This window comes from Larimichthys crocea, chromosome I (genome assembly GCF_000972845.2).
Source record: "Larimichthys crocea isolate SSNF chromosome I, L_crocea_2.0, whole genome shotgun sequence".
In the NCBI taxonomy this organism is placed as follows: domain Eukaryota; kingdom Metazoa; phylum Chordata; class Actinopteri; family Sciaenidae; genus Larimichthys; species Larimichthys crocea.
This window is the reverse complement of record NC_040011.1, coordinates 14,920,321-14,943,479: the sequence shown is the minus strand read 5'-3', so window position 1 is coordinate 14,943,479 and position 23,159 is coordinate 14,920,321. Positions and strand designations below refer to the sequence as shown.

Below are 23,159 nucleotides of genomic sequence, written 5' to 3'. Positions count from 1 at the left end.
TAGCACGGTTTTGCAGCCACTGAAGGAGACCTTTAGTAAGAGGTTAGTGAAGTCAGCAAATAGGTCTGAACACTGATTCCATCGCGCTCTCTGATGTTCTAAGCCTGCTGTCCGTAAACCACGGCCGTTTTAAGGGCCTTCTAAGACTCTGAACTCTTATCCTCTTTCGAAGTCAGAGCAAGATAATAGGTTCCCTGAAGATACAAGGAATCAATCTGGTTGGAGAGGCTGTCCTCAACTGACTGATTTAGTATGTGTCTAGGTCTTTTCAGGGGTTCTAGTCTGAGTGGCATTGCTTGAAAGTGTAATCCAGAATTTTGGAACATTTACAAATTAATGTGTGCATGTTTACTGTCATTCTGCAGGTGTTATCAACATTTCTATGCCTCTATTTAACACAGTAACTTGCACTATGTGAGTGTATTACATGCCCCTGATTTTTGGGTGTTCATCATTTTAATTCAGTCTTTACCTAGATTGTTCCTCCAAGCTTTATCTGTGTTAGGATTAGTTATTTTGGCAGCCCACACTCTACGCCCATGTAAGGTGGCGTTAAGGAGATAGTGGCACGGGGGGGGGTTGCAGGGTCAGTGAGTTTAGCAAGCCGATTTAGCCATCCCAGTTTGTCACTGGTAATCTCCCTGCAGCTAACAGGGTGATAAAATCAGCCGATAACTGCAGGAGATGGATAAAGAGCGAAGCAGACAGAGTGGGTGAGAGAGAGATGTGTGTGCATGTGTGTGTGTGCATGACTTCTTGGGCCTCATCCCTCTGTCTCTCTCACACACACACGTACAGATAACATGCATAGCATGCACATGTACACACGCTAGTTAAGTTCTTTGCACACAACAAGTGGTTTAGCAGCTGGAAATTCAAACACAATGTAATCATGAGATGCAAAAAACGCTGTAATGGCTACAAATTAAAAGCGGCCATTAGAGAGGTTCCCTTGCACATGCAGCAAATGAGCTAAATCCAAATGGGAGATACAGAAGAAGCGAAAGCAAGAAGTGTGTGAAAGGTTCATATTGGTTCCTCTGTGGTGGACTATGGAGGTGTTTGCTTTGGCAGTGTTGACCAAAACCTCAGCCCTCGGACAGAAAAAGAGAGACACAACGCCAAAGCATCCTCGTTCTCTTCCATTCAAACCCCCTCAGCACGGCCCCACATAAACATTTAATTTCTTTCCCAACTCAGGCAATATGCTTTCTAAATCAGGGGAGGCTTCTCTTTTTTTTCTCACATTCCCAGCCAAACAGAATTAATCCCAAGAGGTGAGACCCTTATGAGCAAAACTCTGCTGCCTGTCTGCACCAGCAGCAATACAGACCTGTAATCTTAAATAAGGAGGGGACCTGACGGATCTTAACTTTCGCTGACAGCACAGCATGGTCTCATTTAGACACCAGCTTTTATTTCAACACATTAAGAGGAAATGTGCTTGTCAAAATGTATTTAAAGCCTTCAGGTGCAACCGGGTTTAACAGTAACATGGAGTAACTTTTTGAGGTGAAATGACACTCCACAGGTTGTCTGGGCTGAGCTCTAACTACACGGCTATACATCGTCTTTTCAACAATGTGTATATATTACAGGAATCAAATGGCTAAGAATAATACACCCAAAAGTGTGATTTACTCATTCATGGTTGTGTCTCAGTTCATTTAGCTTAAGCTGTAATGGCGGACTGAAACAGCACCTCCCAGCAGCATTATGTCTAGCCGGGTGAAGATATGCTAGCGGCACAAAGATCGTTTTTTTTTTCTCCTCTCTGCCGCGTTCCGTCCTGCTCTTGGAGCTGAAATACTGCTTTGATTGAAAGTCATCGTCTCAGCTCCACCTCTTGGCAAAATCCAAAGAGGCAAAACAAAACCTTCTTTCTCACTCATCACTTGACTGCCCTGCAGCTCTCCCACAAACTGAAATTGGCAAAGTGACCTTGATGAGGGAGATACCAACTGTCAATCATTGATTACCAAGACTTCTTACACATTCACTTAAGGGCTCTAATTTCAGGTTTGATCAATATCAGCCAAAAAGTAGTCAGAGAGCAACACAGAGGAGTGGCTATGAAGGGAACAGGCAGCCTCAGGGAAGAGAGGGCATTTTAAGTGGGCAGCCTATGCAGGAGAAACTGCACCAACAAAACTTCATCTCTCCCGCTGTCATCTGCCAACATGGGGACAGTGTAACAGTGTAAGGAAAATGTTGTTGGTCACACATGATGCCCACAAACAAGTGACTATTGTCTGCTCACTCGGTGATGTCACTGTTGCAAGCGCATCCTAATCGTTCTATTCATTATGGGCACTAAACAAATTGTCAGCCTTAATGAGAGCCAGAGGCAGAGCCTGGCAAAGCAACTATACATGGATTAAAGGATCATTTATTTATTACAGTTGATGAGTCTCCTTTCTGTAGTTTGGGGAATTCAGCTACAAAATAAATGCAAGCAGTCCAAAGTGAGCTAAACTTATTTGGAAGAGTAGTTTCATACAGGTGAACTTTTTCTCTCACCCTTGACTTACCGCATACTTTCTGTATAATTAGAGATTATGATGATTATATTTTGTGTGCTCTTAAATGGTAATGAGCCAGAATGATCCTTGAAAGGTGATATAACAGTGATTTCAGCTGGGTGAAAACACCTGTTAAGTATCTATCTTGTACCAGCCAGTTTTCTTTTCAAATAAAAGCTAAATCCTCTTTTCACATGAAAGAAGACCTGAGACTACTGGGCAAAGAAGAGCGCCAAGCCTTATGTGCAACCACTGCATTCCACAGAAAAGCAGAATCCATAAATGGGAATTATAGTAAACCATGTCAAGGTAATGAACATACTGGCTGCTATGGTAATATGAGAAAGTGTCAGGTGAAAAGGTTGATGCCCTCTCTTATTATTCCTGGGTAACATATTTGACATGGAATCAAACGTTAATCCAGAGAAAATCCTGCTGGGTTTTTCTACCAGGATGGCCCCACTGCAGGTTGGTGGGAAGCTGCTGTGGGATTGGCGGGCTGCGCTGCCACTAAGCCACGACTATAAGAATCCCGCTCTGGCAGCGTATGCGGCCAGCAGCTCTGCACTCCCCGTAATGACTCATTGATCTGAGCTCCTCAATCCCTGCCTGCCTTATCTCAGCTAATGGGGCGGCATCATGGTCTGTCACAGGCTACAATCTCTCCAGGAGACTGAGTGCACTTAGAGGTCAGTGTTGCCGCTTACCAGTAGCGTTGCACTCCAAACCAGGTGGAGGAAAAAAAGGTTTATGTATCTTTTTGAACATTCACTCTTCTTATTTGACAGATCCACACTCCCTCTAACAACCTTTCTGTTGTTTTTTGGAGTGGGATGATATACTATCCCTCTAGGACTTCCTTTTATCATTTCAATAACAAACTCGCACTTCACACATCCATGATTCTTCTGGGTACATTATAGCCTTGCTTTGACCCCAAACATTTGAAGCTTACAAAGGGACTCCCCTACACAAACCCATGAAAGGCTCCCGAATCCACAGTCATTTATAACTTTTGAGGCTGGCATGAGCAGAATGCAGCAAATGGGAGAGGAGGAGAGTTCACTGAACTACAATACATGTCCCTCTGCAGGCTCACACTGCCTGCTTTCCATTTTGACCAGGACAGGTAGAAAGCATCGATGAATGTAGTCAGATAACCTAAATACACTGTATGATGTGTGTTTTCAGTAACATATTCCTTCTACTGAGAGGAAGAGTGGTGTAACCCCAGCATGCATTTTATTAAAAACCACTCTAACCCCTGTGGTGCGTCTACTCTGTGTGCAGAAACTCTGCGTCCATCCACTGGTCACAATATTAATGCCACATGACCAGGGGTCAGCACTGGGGCTACATAAGGAAAACACTTTTAGAAATAAAAAGATGATCACACCCCCCTCAACAGTTCCTCAGCTCTGTCCTCCCATTATCATCTCTCTTCCTCATTAACCCTGAGGAAAGCTGTCTCTCTCGACTCAGTCGTGACTGAGGAGACATCCACACATGGCTGCAGACATACAGACAGCTTGACAGTTGAGGAAATACACTGAGCTGCGGCAAAAATCAAAACTAGGCCTCCCTGTGAGATTTTAATGACTGGTCCATCTTTCCCCACTTGCGTTTAAATCCGCAACAGCGAGACACACCTGACAGCCCTGACATTTGACTGACAGGCAGGATATCCTACGCTGTGACCCTGCAGCCCTCCTCTTGAGCAGTTCTGGCAGCGGGTAATGAGCTACGGGAGAGGTCGGAAGTATGGATTGCAAAGTGGCCAAAATACAGCTTTTGGTCAGAGTCAATTCCTAGATGGTGCAGACAAGAAACCAGTGGGGGAGTGGCATCCCAGGTCCAAATGTTTTTTTTTTTCAGTGGGAGACAAGTGTAACTGAGATAATTGCAGTTATCTCTGCTTTATCCCAGTTTGAGGCAATCTGCTGCTTTGATGGAGCTTGAGGGCTCCTCTTTGGAGCTAAGACCTTAGTGGGTGTTCAGACCAAACATAACATGGTGTTAAAAACAGCGGCCTGTGTTGGTGGGGACACGTTGCTACAAGTATGAGGAAGATTAAATTTAATCCAGAAAATTCAGTTTTAGTGATACATCCACTGGTTTAAAAGGCCTATCAGTCACCAAAACACAGCACAGTACAGCATGTACAGAATATCACAGAAATGTGTGATTTAACGTATAGAACTGGCCAAGTGTTAAGGGAAACTGCCTTGTTCTCACACTCTTTCGTGGCCCTGCATCATGAAGGAATTATCCATCAATCTGGTATGAAAGCCATCATGGTTCAAGTCATTCTTGTCCCAAGAGACAACATTATTAGATTTTCCAAAGAGAACAAAACTCAGCTCCAATGTGGAGCAGTTGTTATCACTGGCTTATTATTTTACAGTAGATACAGAGGAAATCATGACGATAACTTTCACATCATTTTGCCACACAGTTCCCTTGTGTTTAAGCTCTTTATCAATTCACTAAACATCTCTGTTATTTTCTTAAAAAGTCCATCTTACTTGTAGAGGTACACTCCCTAAATCAGCAGCACACCAACCAGGCTTTATCTCACTTTATACACTTTATTTTTCACATCTTGATAAAGGTGCCTCTCAGTTCCTGCTATCTCAGAACCATATGTTAATCTGATTTGGCCTGGAAAACACACCTAATGCTCGTTCTTGGCTGGTCACCATCTTATCTCCCCAGCAAGACAAGCACACTTTCTCTGCATCAACACTGCAGGCAATGCACAGCTGTGAACAAGACGGAGCCTCTTGCGATCCTCCCGGCCCCTGTCCTGCCCGCATGATGTTTCTGAAAAATATTTTAATTGACACAGCAATTAAGTGAAGACAAGTCAAAACAGCACTCCTCTGGAACCTCCGGTGTGAGGAGAGAGTAATCTGCTTCCCCGGGCAAGTTTATCTTGAGAATGTCGAGTATTCATCAGTATGGTTTGTATCTGAGCCAGAGAGAGTTAACTGCAAAGAAAATATTTGGAAATAATATGTGATTAACTGTAATGTATCACCACTGGGACAGTGGGAGATTAATTGGTGTGTATCACCATTATAGGGTCATAGCAGTAATCTAGTATATTTTAGCCCATTCACAGTAAATCATGTCAGATAACTGCCAACCTTTTTGTTTTCATAAAACACACAACAGGATATTACATTTTTATGCTTTTTTTCTTCTTCCAAGCAGGTGTTCATTGTTTTGTATACAATCTATTTCCTTTGGCTTGAAACTTTCCAAAAACTATTGCTATGATAAAGACAATGCTCAGTTTTATTTGTGAAAACCCCCAACCTCTAGACCAGTACATGCAAACACAGACATCTTGATGTGAATTGGATAGCTTGTAGTAAACATGTTGCTCTCAACTCTCACCTGCATTTACCTGTAATCATAATTTTGACAACACTGCACTGACGTTGGTGGATGTCACAGATGACAAACACATTAAAAACCGTGCATTATGGTTTGATTGTGTTCAGCAGTAGTCCATGCAACTTATAGTCAAGGGAGTAAGACTTGCAACGTTGGAATGATCCTTTAAAGACGTGACGTATATTCTGTATTTCACTGTTTGCAGAAACCACACTCCGTTTGGCAGCCACATAATGTGGGTGAGCTGCTATGTACCGCAGAAAGAAAAGATCTGGGAACACTCATTGTAGTATTATGATGCTGACAATAATTTAAAAGACATTTCTACATGTGCACAATATTGTATGTTCACTTTGCATTCCCAAGATAATTCAAACAGAGCTTTTATAGCAGCAGTTTCTCCAAGTAGTTTTCCTGACATGAAGGAGATATAAGTCATAAATAAACATCCGCTCACTCCATGGCCCTTTGAGGTTAACAATGATGTATTGCTGGCAATGGCTTTTTTTTTCAGATGATATTTATCACAATCAACCTCAAGGCCTTTTTATTTCCTAACAAGCGTGTGAAGGATGAAGTCTGATCCAAGGCTGGAGCTTCAAGTTCCACAGAAATGGAGCATTTAATGGTAGTGCTTCCCTTCATAACATTCATCTCTTGCCAATCCTAATTTCTGAATTAATCAATTGTGTGCCACATTAGAGAGAATAAAGATCTAATGCTCCACTGGCATAGTCTTGTATCTTACATCTCCCGTGGAAATAGCATTTAATTAAATGGGATTGCTTTGCATGAGATTTGTCACGGCAGACCTTATTTGAGATGCACAAACCGTTGACAAAAGAATGATAATGTCCACAGGCGTATCAACACGCATTTAATATCACATGAAAGCATCCATCACAATAAACTCAAATTATAAAGGAGAATTAAAAAGGAGAGGAAACTCTTTGACAGGTAAACTATCAGGTGTGTCAGTGATTGTCCGAAGTCATGACAGGTCTTTTCAGAGCTGGTGCAGACTTCCCCTCTGGTTAGTGCATGAAAGTGAATTTTCTTGACATCTCAAGAGGCAACCATTGCCGAGCAGCTGAAGCATGTTGCTAAGAGAACGAGAACTGGGGAAGTGTTAAGAAGAAGGATGAAGAGGCAGAGGTAGGCCCCAGCTGTGAAAAGAGTCATCGCTGCATCTATCAGCGATTCTGCCGTCTGCGAGGTAAAACTATTTTAGAACTTGACACAACTTGGATCTTGGATTCTATAAGAGGTTTTTGTTCCTACCATGTTTTGACAAGGTGGAAACAGCAAGCTGATATTAGCCAACTCAAATGACATATCATTTAGAAATGTCATGGTTTATGCTCCCTTGTTGATTTAATTTCACTGGGCTTTCTTGTGCTGTTGTTCCAGCCAGAAGACACTCCTGTTTTTCCTCCAACTGTGCAAATCATAATAAATGTAGTCATGAGGTAATTGCTTCTGAGTTATGGATTTTTTTTTTATGCCGTGTTCATCCGTGTCATGGACATGTATACGACAGTTAGCACCACAGCATTATTCCTGCATGGTCAAAGCTAATGACCACAACCAGCAGGATTATATGTTGTCACACACAAATATCTGGAAACTGAAGCACCTGCCCGTCACTCCTCCAACAGTCATTTTTATTTCCAATGCAATCCAGTGACAAAATATTTCAGATGGTAGCTCAAAACCAACTCAAAAGTCATGCTGGAAAATTCATTTGACTGACTAATAATTTCCAAACACACTGAGCCCTGAGGTGCCTTGGAGATTAACCCACAAACACAAACACATGACTGAGCTTTACCGTGAGCCTCGAAACACTCACAGAAGAGTTAATTCCACAGTGGATTCCATCCCCACAGCATGTCATTAAAAGCGTTGCATCTCACCTAACCATCATTTATCTCTCAGCCGCTAATTAGTTCCGATCAATTACCTTTACTCAATGCTGCTTCCACGTTTAAGAAAACAGGAAGCACTGCTTATTCATTGCTGCTCTTTTTGACTGTCTTTTAAATATTCCCTCGGGTTGGTTCCACAAGCGAGGGGCTTTTTTTTCTACTGGGAGGCCTCCATTAAAAAGCCATCGCTCACCACTGGGTCCAACATGTGACAGAGGTGGGCGCAGGGACCCCCTGGACCCTCCTCTCTGGTTGTGCATTATGATGGAAAAAGGAGAGGTTAGCTGACTTAATTAGAGGCTTTAAAATAGCAAACACTTGTCACAGTTGAGCTGCATTACTGAGCTCCATCTGACAGAGTTATGAGCTGAAGAAGAGAAACACTGAAAGGTGGGTCAGTCATTACCCACCTGAGGTGGAGTTTGCTCTAGCAGTGAGGGCAGCAGAAATACAACCACAATGGTGACAAATGTATGGATGGCTGCCTGATTACACAGTAGTGAGCTCAACCCTGGTTAATTGACAGAATATGGACATGTCCAACACTGTACAGTTACTGACAGGACTTTCTGTGTGTACAACTTTCTACCCTGGAAAGCTCATCCAGCCGACTTCTTTGACACTTTCTGCACTTTCTCCATTCTTCACTGAGCACCCTTGCTGTCTGTCTTTTATTTCCAACCTGGAAGGTAAAACATAAGCATGTCAAAACTGGGAAGGTGGGAGAGGACAAGGGGGTAAACTTGATCCACACTGTAGCCCACAAGAGAGACTTTGGACTGATTCAGAGCTTGGAGGGAAAGAAGTAGGAGTGAAATCCTACCCTGCACTGCCTGCCTCTCTTCCCCTCTCTCTCTGTCCCCTTTTCTCTGTCTCACCCTCTCTCTGTCAGAGCAGTTCATCTTGGATTCGAGGCCCGTTTGTCTTCTCACAGAAAGGAAATGCAAAGTAGGCTGCTCCGAAACTCTGGGAAACGCCACAGGACGTCCCTGGGGGGAAATTAAATACGGCCACTAAGATCCACATAGTAAAGTGGCAATAAAGTATTCATTAACCCTCCATTGAAGGGCTAAGCAGCAAAACAAGCAACTGAGTTAAGAAGTCAAACAGGGATTTAGCGCACACAGTAACACCACCCCCCTTCATCTTAAGATTTACAAAACAATCAGAGGACTCACGGAGCTCAAGAGCATGTACATCCCGCTCAGACAAGCTGGGAGATCAGAGAATCAAAGAAGGGGGGTGAGTGATTGAACAAAGTGAGCAACATTAGGGTATTACCAAATAGTTCACAAACATTACCCCTGATACGCGTAATCCTCTGTGCTTTCATATTGCAACACATCACCCAATACTGGTTTGGCAACATGCCAGCCTGGAGTGGAGGATGTAAACAATGCCCTCAGCATCTCTTGATTTCATTTTCCCTCCATAAGAGAACCTCATTTTTCACCTCCATTCTAAACCGCTGTCCTCCCTTTGCAGCTCCACAGTGGTGCTCCTTGGACCTGGACTTAGGAATCTATAGGCAGCACAGAGAAAAGCCTGCGGGATGCTGTGCGCCGTATTCATTGACCAAAAAGGCCTGATGCCAGTTTGACGCCCACCCCCAGGTCTCCCAGAATGTGAATGAACTTCTGTGAATAAGAGGCAAACCTACACAAACCCTCCTGGAGCTATAGGACCTTCACAGGGGGAAGAGTGTGTGGGCGACGCCAAACAACAACAACAACAAGGGGAAATGCATGCCAGGGTTCCTCTTTTTCACTTCTTCACCAATCAAGAGGCACCGCCGCAGGAGGGGGCCTGAAAGGATGGGTCGTTGACAAAAACGGCCTGTCGGGGGGTCACCGCTGGCCCCGGCTCGGCCTCAATGGATCTGAATGAGAGTCCATCCCCACACATTGCAATTAACACCTACTCCACCAACAGGCAGGAGGTAGCAATAGGGAAATCTCCAAATCAGCATTTCAAAACCGCACCACTACAAAGGCATCAAAGTGCATGCATTGTAATATGTCTGAGTGCTCTTATGGGCTAAACTCTTCAGTGTGTCTTCCAAACAGCCTCATTTCCCCTTACAAAAGTAGAATAGTATATGACCTCATCAATGACCAGATGAGGAGGTGGGAAGCAGGAACAAACATGCTGAAAGCATTGGATGAGAGGGTTAGGTGAAACGCTGACTGCAATTTACTCTTAACATGCTTGAGTGAACTCTAAAACAACGATCAGTAGGATCCAGTGTTCTAAACTTAAACTGAAAACTTCCCTTGACTTTTAACATATACATATACATATTGCTTGATATTAAGTAAATTCTCCAAAATACAATAATTTTTGACTTGAGTTTTGATTCTTTATGTATCACTGAGTAGAAATTGCTGCACTGTGCCTGTATTTTATCATGTAAGCAAAACATTTCAGAACTTGTAATATAAAGCTAAATTAGACCAGGTCTGGCTCCGATCAGCCTTTGTTTCACCTTTTGATCTCATATGTAATCCAACCGAGTCAATGCACCAAACCGCACTGATTAACTACTGATTTACAGCAACCAGACACATCATAAGGTGGACACGTTGCAGATGAAGTAATACTTACTTAATCTACATATCAGCAAATTACTTCACCATTAGTCAAGTGACTTTTGTAATCAATGTTTGTGCAACCTCTATCAAGATTATCATGATTAATTGCCAGTAAACTGTAAACAGCTTTTATCCAATGAATACCTGTGGTTCACTATAAATCCATAAAACTATACACCCACTATAAAACACTTGCAGCTGCTCTGAGCAAACGCTTCTGTCTGTCAAACTATTCCTGGTTTTAGAAAAGTTCAGTTTTCTTGTAAAACATCAAATCATCCCAGTTCTCCCCAAGATGTTAGTAAAAGAAAGTGTTCAAATGTTGGTTAGCTGCTAAACTGATCGCCCTGCCCAAAATTTGGCACTACTTGCACAGTGCGAAAGTCTTTCAATTGTGTGTAATCCACAAATGGCGATCATTTTCTGCCTCATTCTGAGGTCACTGTATAGTGCACTGTCTCAGCCATGGTGTATTTACTGTAGACCTGAAAGTAGAGGGGTCACATTAGTAGGCCAAAGCGTCAGCTCTGAGGCAGCGAGACGCATCTGAAACTCAATCCCCCACTGACAGAGGGTGAAAAATTATATTGAGGTTGTAGATCAAAGCAGGGCAGTGGCCATGACCCCCTCGGTCATGGTCACGCCCTCCCACTTGACCTTTTGGGAAAACTCCCATATACTTAACGTCTTTAAGGATCTACACAGAGGCTGTACAGAGGCTTTAAGCAAAACTTCACTTGTGCTGCTATTGGCCAGAAAGTATGCCATTCATATAAAAGAGGCCTATGTAATCGCACAGCTATAGACTTGAGTGTCTCTGGATACTTATTCTACATTTATATTTATTCATTTGTCCAAAGCATTGCAAGACTGAGGAACCCCAATCAATTAAGATCAATCTTTAGAGTGTTTATCCAGAGGGACAAAAAATCTATGCAACAACACAATAAAAAAATTTTCCAAGATTAACAATATAACCAACAGTAGTAAGGAGAGAAATGATCTGATGTTTCCTGTATGCATATGACCACAAAGAGTAAAACTAAAACCAGATTGAAGAACACAGTAAGAAGGTCTTTTCAGGGCAACAAGGGTGAGCAAAAGTGCTAAGAGCGAATATGATTCAGAGATTCAAGGGTGATATGAAGTATTTCTTGAGATGATAACTTCAAAGCCTTCAACCGCAGAAAGGGAGTGACTGTGCTGTTCAAACTGGAGTGCTGTAACCATTTCAGAGCCAGAAGGAGGGAACAAGAGTGAACAAGTGATGACTTAGCTTTTTGTAGCAAAGAGCAAACTTCTTGCACCTTAACACAGAGCAGGGAGGGAATGGTGTGGTGTGCAGGGCTCGAGTCACAGGAAGTACAGGGCTGCAAATCCCTTCAAAGGTTGGTACATCAGCACTCAGCTTTCAATGTGATACAGAGTTACCTACAGCTAGTGGAGGGAGGGAGTTTACACTGGAGAATTTGCGGAGGTTGAAGACAAGGCAGTTTGCAATGTTCTGGATGAGTTGTAGAGGGACTAAAAGGAGTACTTTGACAGGGTGGTTAACAGGAAGTTGCTTAGAAGATGATCTAAAATAAAACAATTTGTCTGTGAGTAGTTAAATGATGGTGGGGAACAAATCACTGCTGTGTCCAGATGACAAGATAAAGAAGCCCTTCATAGCAGAGGCTCAATTTAAGGTGGCCACTGAATGAATTATTCACATTTGTGTATTCTTACCTACCTTTTCTGACTTCTTCTCTTCCTTTCTGCTAATTCACAATGTTTTCTCACTTTAAAGAAAACATATCACAATAGATAACATTCTAAAATGTAAACCCTTTATGAAACTTGGGCGCAGGTTTGGACTGGATCCAAAAAACATGTCTAATCCATCTGGACAATTATTCTACCTGACACCTTAATCTGCCACAAGAGAAACACTAGCGCTAAGAATATAAAGTGTTCAGCCCCAGCGGCGTAACAGAGACAAAGCCAGTCTGAGTTCCCAACCTGTTTATCCAGTCCCCACTAATGCCCTGTTTTCACAAGTGAGAAAAGACACAAACTCCCACAGGAAGTCTTAATTATGCCACCTAGAAAAAGGATCAACCTTGAAGCCTGGCAGTTGTGCTAGATACCAAGTTGCAGGCTCAGATGAACCTGGCTGCTTTGCGTGGTTTGACCAATATGTCAAGCCTAAGAATGCTACATCATTGTCTGTTAACAGCTTTCTGAACAAAGGGCTTGTGTAATGTCAAAAGACGGTGAGTGACAGTTTTCTCCACATCACTGAAAACTTTCATAAAGTTTAATCACACCTGACAATGCTCCCATGATGTGACTGACATGGTCTCCAGCTACCACAGCAAGATCTTGCCCTGGCAGGTTTTGTGATTAAAGGAAATAACCAAGTACTGCCTTATTACTTGGTTTGACCATGTGGGATCATTTACTGCTCCAACATGTTTGCCCATATTCTGTATAGATATAATTGCATCAACTCTGCTCTGTTTGTAATGGTTGCTCTTAGTAGTTTCTTATAAAGCTGGAAAAAGTGCAATTGTACATAAATAAAAACACATGGGAGGAGATGCTGCACCAGAACACCAGTGGGGAGAAAGTGATTCACAGTATCTGGACAATTTGGCTGGTATTTTCCAGTCTGGTGGGGAGGGGGTGTAACAGATGCAACAACATACCCCTGAACGACAAGACGGACTGACAACACTGGGTCCTCAGTCTTTTTGAGAGACGATCTTGGTTTCACTGGAGGCGAGGCACTGACAGAGCCCGTAACCCGAGTCAGGAGGCTATACCACAGGTGAAACCCTGACCTAAGAGGGAACACCACACTCTCAACACAACATATCCCTCTTTCTGCAGATGCTAAAAGAGAGTAGGGCGTCCATGCCAGGAATCCCAAACACCCTGGCCCCTGTACATTTACTGCCATTCCTATGCCAGGGGAAGAGAAATGAGTAGGAGAGGGAAGACAGACAGAACTGCAGCAGGAAACCAAGCATTCAAAGATGAGTTAGACTATATTTAGTCGGCACTCTGTCACCTTCAGTTTCCCCTGCCCACAATAATCCCCTGGAGATGTATAAGAACCTTGTTATACCTGCTAACACCTGCACACACAATATATATATATATAGTGACCATTGGCCAGATGTTGGAGAGCACTGACACCATGTCCTCTTTTATCAAACATTAGGCCCACCCAAGCTGCTCGTGATACACTTTACGAACTTTCGGCCATATGGCATGAGAATCGAGTACAGCAAGGTGCCAAGTGGCTATATTCTATAACACTCAAATACAATGACTCGATTTATCAGCCATCATAAAGAAAGTCTTGTGTGCATTTAACAACCCTGGGAAGGAGAGAATAAAACAGATATTCCAGGAGCTGCAGCATCAGCGCTGGGTAGGAGGCGCAGACAGCACTAATGGTTGGCTGACACAGCTATGAGATGACACCGTGACCGCGATTTTATTTGCAGAGGGAACCATCAGAGATGGACACGAGATTACTGCTGGATTCAGGGGCCATGTGCTGAAAGGCGCCAACATACTCATCTTTTTTGAGGAATATTACACGTCAGTCCCACACATACACCTGACAAGGAGAGGGGTGAGAATAGAAACAGTGCTGTCTTCTATAATATGATGCACATGGTACATGCTACAAATGTAATAGTTTGGGTTAATTGAAATCAATGAAATGTAAAACCGTCATTCTGTGGTGTTGATTCATCTCTATCCAGACAAGCAAAGAGTGGAGGTTTGCTTAAAAATAAATAAATGCAGAATCTGTATCAGCTGAACTATGAAACTCACAATACAACACACAGAATTCCAAAATCCACTGTTGCTTTTTCTTTTTCCAGCTGTCATGATTCCTTTATTGCTTTCCAATCAAAACATTGTACCAGTTGGTGCGGAAATAGGTATAAACATGGTCCTATCAGTCATCCGCCAAATAGTGGGCGTAGTTTAGGTAAAGGGGACTCACAGGCAGACAGCTAATCAATCCCTGATTCCTGACCTGTCAACCTGAGACTATTGGAGATTTCTACATTTAACGATTACCTCGGACTAAATAATCACCCATGCCTTGAGTCTGGATGCCGACCACAGTCAGTCTGCAATCACATTTCATTTTAGGACATGATTTTGATTGAAATGCAGTGAAGAGTACCATGACAAGATGTAGACAGATATACAAGTACGTGCACAGAATTCAGTTTTGTCAGGGTAATAAATGATTTTTAGTGTGAGCTACATTCGACTCATTCGAGTATTTTAAATCGGTGCTTAGCAGTTTTCCAGACTAAGAAACTAATGCATGAATTTCATATTGTTCCACAGTGATGTATGGATTTAAATGTGACACAAATTCCACTCAAAGCTGCAGTTGGGTTACCTCCCAGGTACAAAAGCACGTCTCCGCATGAATTAGATAGAAAAGATTCAGAAGTCATATCCACCATAGTGTAGGATTAACAGTTTTTCTGGACCACTGGGCTCAGACTAGACCTCACACCACAGCCTCCTTTTGCTTCAATGTGTGCTGCCTTCTCTACACCCACTTAATCAAATTTCAAATGTTTTACACAATTAGGGATGGCTTGTGGCCAACAACGACCTAACAATATAGTGACAGTCTTGACAGCCGAATCACAGCAGAGTGCAAGTTGTGCAGGACCAAGCTGCGTTTGCACTTAGACCACCGTCACCACCCTGCCGACTGTGTTCAATGGTTAACCACGGTGCTACATATGACTGCTGTGTGCCTGCTGAGGGAGAAGAGAGTTTTACACTAAATATAACCTGGCTTAGCCACTGTGGAGAGAGAAGCTGAGGTCTGGGACATGGCCAAAGTAATAGTGGTTTTCAATGCTTTGTCAGTCATTACTTTGCTGCTGTGGGATATGAATTCAGCTTTCACAAACAGTAATTAGAGATCACAGCCAAGACAGCCAGACTACTGGGGCAGTGGTTTTGTGGCTTCTGCATGTGGTTCGACAATACTACAATATTTCAGTTAGGACGAAGGTGGGCCAATATGTTTGAGGTATCCTGCAAATTATAGTAGAAGCAGAAAGAGGCGGCTAAACAGGAAGTTTTAGCTATGATCACCTTAAGCAAATATATATATGTCAAATTGCGTTTCCTTCATAGTGCAGCCAAAGAAAACCACGTTTTCGTCAATCACTCAAAACAGCCAATATTGAGTAAACACTCCGCTCTGGCCTCAAAAATGTGTGATGTCATCGCCAATCAGCCTCAGCAGCGATAAGAGCATAATTTGGACCGCTAATGTATGCTACACGAGAGCGCAAAGAAGAAAGTGACCACTGGAATGTGTTGTGTGAACAACAGTAATAAGAGTTTAAACATTAACTAGTATAAGTGACAGGGCGGCTGTAAAAGGGCAAGCCCAGAGATGAACTGATAGCAAGATGCTGATTTATCAAAACAACGAATGGAAGCACTCCTAAGCTGCTTTTAGCTCATATTTTCTGACATTTAATCCTCATCTGCTTTTTATTGCTGGCCATTAAAAGCCATAAAAACACACAACACATAACTACAGCATAACAAGGGCCAACACACACTAGAATGCTTGGCATTTAACCCCAATGGGGAGTTTCTAACCCTTTACGCTGCCACCCACCCACAGACACACACACACACACACACACACACTCACACCCGATATAGACTGAAGACTTTGCTGAGGAGTAAAAATAGGAGCCTGCTGTTAGCCCTTCACAGAAGGGCGTGCAGATGAGAAATATTTGGAATAATGATGAGCCAGAGCCGCTTCCTTTCACTGCCACCTGCCCTGGCAGGGGTGAGCTTGTGTGTTGTGGCAAATCTGACCCACATTCTGGTGTCTTCTCAGTGGATTTGGCCTTGTATGTACTCAGTGGGATGATGGTGATGATGATGATGAGGAGGAGGAGGAGGGCGGGTGGGTGGGTGGGTTTGCTGTAATCCTGTCTGCTGTTATGGCATTTAAAGGACTTTTCCTTTGTACTGACAGACCATAATTCCATTGCTGTAGTTGTCAGAGCTGCCGTTTCAAATATCATTAACACCAAGTGAGAAGAGGTGAGAGGTGCATTGTGTTCATTCCCACCCTCAGCTGTAGATTACATCAGTGTGGCTTTTCAAAGTGAAAATTTACCATCATGGAGATTCTTGACCCTGCGCGCCTCTGTTCATTCTGAACCAGTGTTTACCTGTTTATCTAAGCTGACTGAGAAAATCAGTTTAAAGACCTTTAAAAAACACTAGAGGCTTCCTTGTAAACAATTGCATACAAAGAATGCGCAGTGCCTTGCTTAAATTTACCACAGAGTAGCACAGAATACAATGATGTTTTGTGATGACTTGAAATGAATGAAGTTGAAGACGCAAAGGTTTATGCATAAGGCCTAAAGTAGCTGAGCCATAAGTATGGATTTAGATTTGGATCTGCTTAATGCATGGACTCAAACATGTTATAGAGGAAATGTGGGCCAACAGCACTAATGTTAAACTTTTTGTAAAACTGCCTTCATTTGTCCATTCAGAAAACGTGATGTTTTCTGTAGCACACAGTAAGACACAAAAAGATCAAACTAAAAAATTGCTCATATAAATCAGTTGACCTCTTAATGGATTTACGCTACAAAGGCACTTGCATGACTTAGTGAGTGTCACGGAGAGGCGATAGCTCTCACACAATCCTTTCACATGTTAATTCAGTGTTTCTCTTCAGTGATGGGCTGCTTAAAGAATGGGTCATTTGGTGGCATTAAATCTGAACAGAATTAAATCAATGACGATGGCTTTTATATATATTTGTTTCTCTACTATAATACAACTCTGCTCCTGTATTCAAAGACATATCATGGTCATTAAATCTAAGACCTACAGAGAACTTTGAAATGAAGGGTGTCACTACAAAATGCATTGATTATTTGATTAATTGATCAGTCAATCATCACAAAAATAAAAAGCAACTATTCTGATAATCGTTTAACTGTCATATATGACAATAATATAATAATTGGGTTTTTGGATGATGACAGAACAAAATAAGTCATTTGAATATTTTGCCTTGAACTGTGGGACGTGAAACACACATTTTTCACTATTTCCTGACATTCCAAAGGGAAAACAAGTGATTCATTTATGGATAGAATATTTGGCTGATTCATAAAAGATGAAAATAATCTGTAAGGTGCGGCCCTAACTGAAATAGAAAAAAAAAGAATGATTCTTTTTCCAAGCAGTGAGCTGTTTCACAATCAAACGTCCAGACTTCAATCTTTACTACTAACTCACAGTATTCTTACATTTCATGCAGGAGTTGCTTTGGGTTTGCGTTAACTCAGACTATCAGTCTCAGCAGTTCCAGGTTGACTGATATAACACGATTCCTCTCTTGGGGGTTGCTGGAGACAGCAGTCTTGTCTCAACTAACCTTAAAAATGTCAACTGATTATCGATGGCTTCACTCCCTGTCCTCATTCTATGAAACACTCAGTTTGCTCATCTGATACTGATTACACCTATTTGCTGTCTAAACTGAAGCAGACTTCTTTCTCTTCCTGCTAACTCTGCCCTTTCTCCTCAGCTTACTAGCACAGAAGACGTGATAAGCCTGAACAAAGTCTACTTCCAAGGTTTTATCCCTCAGACTTTACTAACTCTAATCTGAAAATGTGTTTATTTTTCGCACTATATCCCCTGAATATTTTGAGACAGCGCTGGCTTTTTCCAATACCACAGACGGTGTTCTCCCTGTCATAAAAGCTGTGCACACTACATGAAGCCAAAGAAAAGCAATTAGCTCCCAATTTACTCTACCTGCTTTAATAGGGAAGTGTGGGTCTCCCAGATGGAGGTCATGGTTCTGAACCTCGCTCCTCGGATTCCGAGTTAATCAGTTTAGAACATGTGTTTAGTTCAACACCGAGAGAGAAACGCTCGGCTTTATAGCTGCTATTTAAGTTATTTCTTCACAGTGTGACACGTTGTTATAATGATCAATAATTATAAACAGGGGGCTGATAATTAACACATTCTTTCCCTCAGTCTCACAATAAAAATAAAAAAACCCTGCAGATTGTCCACACTTGTCGTCTTACTGTGTTCCATTAAAGTTGCTGCTCAGAGGCAAACTGCATTCCCAAACAGCTCAAGCAAAAACTTAACACCATCATGATGCATCAGGGGAAGTGCAGCCAGCTTGCCAAGGTAAGGACTACATGGGCCTCTCAAAAAGCAATTAAGGGAGAGAGAGTCATAATATTGAATGGAGAGGGGGGTGCATTCCTCAGAGAGAGGCAGCAGCAGTAGACTGTGAAATTCATATTGACTGGAGAGGCAAACACACACAGGTAAGCAGGAGAGCCAAGCTTTTTCCACCCTGCTTGTCAGCCAAAGAATAGTGCCTGTAGTCCGCTGCTTTCGAACATATTGCGGGTGAGCTCAGCCATCCAAAGATGCACCTATACAAAATCAAATCAAATGAGTCTGCTCACAGAAAAGCCTACAGAGCAAAAGAAAAAAAAAGACAATTTGCAGAGTTCTCTAAAAACAACACAGCGTTTGTGCAAAGAAGGGACTAAAATGATATTTGGAAAATGAAAAAGAAAGAAAAAAAACTGCTGAGCTCTGGATATGAGTTCACTGATGTGTTAAATCCTACTTGATTAAAGCAGGAAAACGCCTTCAACAATGAACTGTGCCAGTCCACTTAATTAAGTCAACTTGTACTAGGGAGCGCTGGGAAATGGAAAGCAAAGCAAACAGGGGCGCTGCCGCTCGCTCCCTCGGCTTTTCTCTGGATGCTAATCAAAGGCTTGATCTCCGAGCAGGACAGGCCTCGGGGACGTCGTTCTTCTTGGCTGATCCTGGCAATTTGCTTTTGATAATACCCTCTCTCGCTCTGCACCCCACAGAACCCAGCAACCCATCTCACCCAATCTGCACGGCCGCTGAAATGCACACATAGTCCCTAAAGTACACGTCTACCTCACTGGGGAATAATCACATAATGGCCTTAGAGTTATTACATGCTCCTTATTATCCCGTCTTTCTTTGTGGCTCCAATTTAGGGATTCCATAATAAAGATGATTGAAGATAAAGACGCTGCCTTTGATTAACTAAAACAATAATCATATATATTGTTTCAAAATGAGTACAAACAAGACACGCACAATATCTTCAATATGTGCATCTGTCACTGTTTGCTTTTTTAATTGTTTGTACAATATAAGCCAGTGGAAGCATCTGGTGATTATTACAATGCCTGGAGGTCTGAGGAGGGGGCAGCAAATGAGGACTGCATGATTTGTTTGCGGTCTGCTCTGTGGTGTAACATGAGAGTCTGGTTCTTCCTCTGCTAAAGCCTTTAGCATTCATCAAAGACACAATCGCTGCAATTACACAACTGTCATGTCATCAGTCAAACAATGAGCAAACAGTGAGTTTAAGAAACCAGCAGAGGATAAGGAGAGTTGGACACATCAGAACACCAGTTGCAAACCAGAAAAGAGAGGCAGGTGGGAATAAGAGAGCAGAGAGCAGAGGATGAGTTTCAGGATCTTACCTTTGAAGGAGATGAAGACTCGGGGGGCAGCCAATGGGTCATTGATCGCTGGGTTTCCGAGAACGAAGCTGGACAGTGCCAGGAGGGCGTGGACCGTCCAAAGACCGTCCAGCAGCATGGTCGACCAACCTCCAGTAGCACACGAAGAGTGTTTTTAAATAAAAATCTGTGCAGGAACAAACCAAAAAGAACATGTGAGAAGATGGTTTCTCAACTCAACACTGCAAAAAAAAGGAGAAAAAGGAATCTGCCACAATAAGTCTGTTTTCGTTTATTAATTTATGTTCCATGTCAAATAAACGGCTCTCGGGGGCCCCATCCCTGTGAGTTTTTGGGAGATGCAGCACCGAGGTGTGTGGAGATTACACCCAGATCTCTGGGAGCTCCACAAAACTGATGAGTCTGGATGGAGAGGAGCCAGGCTTTTAGAGATGTGTACACACTTCCATTTGGTAAAAATTATGTTTGTTTTTCAGAGTGTGTGCCTGTGTGACAAACTGATGGGAAGATCACGCTGACTGTAGTGAGAGAAGCTCCTCTCCACGCACCCAAAACACATTCCTATTTCATGACACCATACGTATGTGCTGCTCTGTAATTATAGGTTCACCTAATGCCGAGTTATACCACGTCCCCATGCTCACTAGAGAAAGAGACAAAAAAAAACATTGTGATTGGTGTAAAAATAAAATATTAACCTCTTAAAAAGGCGTTACAAAGGGGTTACAAATGACGACAGGCTCACACGCTAACTGGAACACTTTAACAAGTCTTCAAAACAATGCAGTGGTGGTCATCAATGAAGTGTCGAGTTAATGAATGATAGACACCAGGGATCAGCCACAATGATCCACACATCATCACAAATCATCAGGGAGGTCACCTCTTGCCCATCAAATGCACTTCTGGTCCATTTAATCATCCTTACCGTGTTCCACACATCACTAAGGATGAAACTTTTTTTTTTTTTTTTACCACACTTGATTCCCAGAATATCATCCTGACCTCACTGCTCGGACACTCACAATTTACAAACCTCTTCTCTTCATGTTTCTACTACAAACACCGGACGTCTGGACCAGGTCTCCATCTCAAACACACCTTTGGATACGTCAGCAGAGCTGAAGAGTCCTCAGACTGGTTGGCTGTAGTGAATTTATGAGCATAAGCAGCTGTTTAAACCTCGGCTGTTTACTGACGATTTGTTAACCATCCAGCTGTTTATTCTGAGACAGAGGCCAAGTCCTTCACACAAGCAGATGAAATCAAACAAGGCGCTGCTCACAAATAAAACTGTTTGAAACACACACACTCACATTATACTATAAAGATAAATATACCTACTCCCTATGAGCAATGCTGTGATGTAAAATTAATACATAAGCTCAGGTTTACAAAAAGGAAAATTCACATAAAAATATGACCGTTTAAATCCATCACACTGATTCAAACACATCCGCTGAGCCTCTCAGCTTCTTCATTGTTTGGATCTGCAAGTTATTAAGTACAACATGGACAAATGTAAAGCAACCATTAAAACGTATATAGCCAAAGACAAAAGTACAAGTTGGTCAGCGTGTGAAGTTGCAGTATAACCCTCCTCCTGAATCCTGCTGGTTTACTCAGTGGCCAATAAAGGATCCACATTTGGTGGCTGTCCAAAAACATTACACAAACACTGATGATGATTTGTCACATTTCACAACTGAGACTGAGAAACTGAGAAAAAATACTCCTTCCTGTTATGAATGCAGAAACTATGATAATGAAAACAACAATAAACTTATAAATATATAAATATATTTCCACCACTATGTCTATTGGCATTGAAGAGTAAAAAATGTATGCAAAAAATGTCAGTGTTGCTGAAACATGATATAGAGTGAAATCTGTGTGGAACAGACTGGCAGGCTTGGCTACACATGGACGACAGAACTGTAAACAGTCTGGTGTGGTATTAGAGCGCACTGGAAACTGAAGAACAATTAAATAAATAGTAATAATGATGTATAAGAATTAATGTTATAGTCTATCGGACATTTAAATTATGATTACATATTTCTATTTAAGAGAAAACAAAGCAGTCCTTGGTCGTAATAATAAAATAAGAAATAAAGAAAAGCGAGCGGGTGCACACAGGTAACCTTTTACTACCATGAATAAATAATTAAACATATTTAATATGAAATGATGAGCAAATATTAAGAGCACAATATTTCTTACCGTATTGTTACAGCTTTCCGAATATAACTTCAGATCCAACCTTGCAAGTCATTGAACAAAACAATTCCAACAGATCGCTCACTTTCGTCTCCAAGTTGAAATCAATAATAACAATAGAAAATCCCGGCGCAGCGTCCACACAGTCCCCGATCAGGAGGGCAGTCTGTACCTGTGCGCACTGCGTGGTTATTGGCCCCGGAGTTGTCAGTGTACAATAAGAAAATGACAGTTCAAAATAAAATAAAAAATGTTTCTCTTCTTCAGTCTTATACGAGACCGCGACACGAGCAGGTTATTGTCGCCGCACAACAACAATCAACATCTCGTGGGAAAAAAAGAAACAGTTGGAAACAAAGTCCCTGTGGCGCTCAGAGGTCCAGGCACGCAGCGTGTGTGCTCCTCAGGAAAGTTGGGCGCTCCTGACTGTAGGGAGGTAGGGCGCTAGCAGGTGGATGCAGAGGGCAATTTGCCTTAAACACACCCACAGGGCGGGCAGCGCCAAGCCGAGCCGCCCATCAGCCAGCCGAGGAGGAGGGAGGGGTGGCGGTGGGGGGCCGATGATTTACTACCATATTATACCACTGTATGCCGTCAGAGGAGCACGCTGGGCTTAAGAATGTACCCTACAATCCAAATTCAACACTCAAGTTTTATTTTTATCGATACTTTTTATTTTTGAAATCATATATATTGTTACAATAACTACAAAACTGACAGAAATGTGTTTACACTGACTAATGAGTAACACTTTATGGTTTTATATCGTGTGAGGAATGGCTTAATCAACGGTTAATAATTAATTTGCTTTATTCAGCTTCTCAGATAAGGCATTAATAACTGCTCATAGGTCATGCTCTGTAGTATTGCAGTTCTGAATGTTGGAAA

The 23,159-nt window shown here is 42.3% G+C and overlaps 1 protein-coding gene across 7 annotated transcripts in view; it reads right to left on the bottom strand.

The window, feature by feature from the left end:
- The window catches only part of sema3fb (sema domain, immunoglobulin domain (Ig), short basic domain, secreted, (semaphorin) 3Fb), a 54,818-nt gene extending 32,104 nt beyond the window's left edge, over window positions 1–22,714 (bottom strand). For all 7 annotated transcript variants that reach the window (XM_027285475.1, XM_010749121.3, XM_027285480.1 and 4 more), the window contains exons 1-2: window positions 22,275–22,714; window positions 20,052–20,217 (exon numbers count right to left, since the gene is read on the bottom strand). In XM_027285475.1, the coding sequence (XP_027141276.1) occupies window positions 20,052–20,169 (118 nt within the window). In that variant the 5' untranslated portion in view covers window positions 20,170–20,217; window positions 22,275–22,714. The remainder of the gene's footprint in view (window positions 1–20,051; window positions 20,218–22,274) is intronic.
- Window positions 22,715–23,159: the final 445 nt, after the last annotated feature.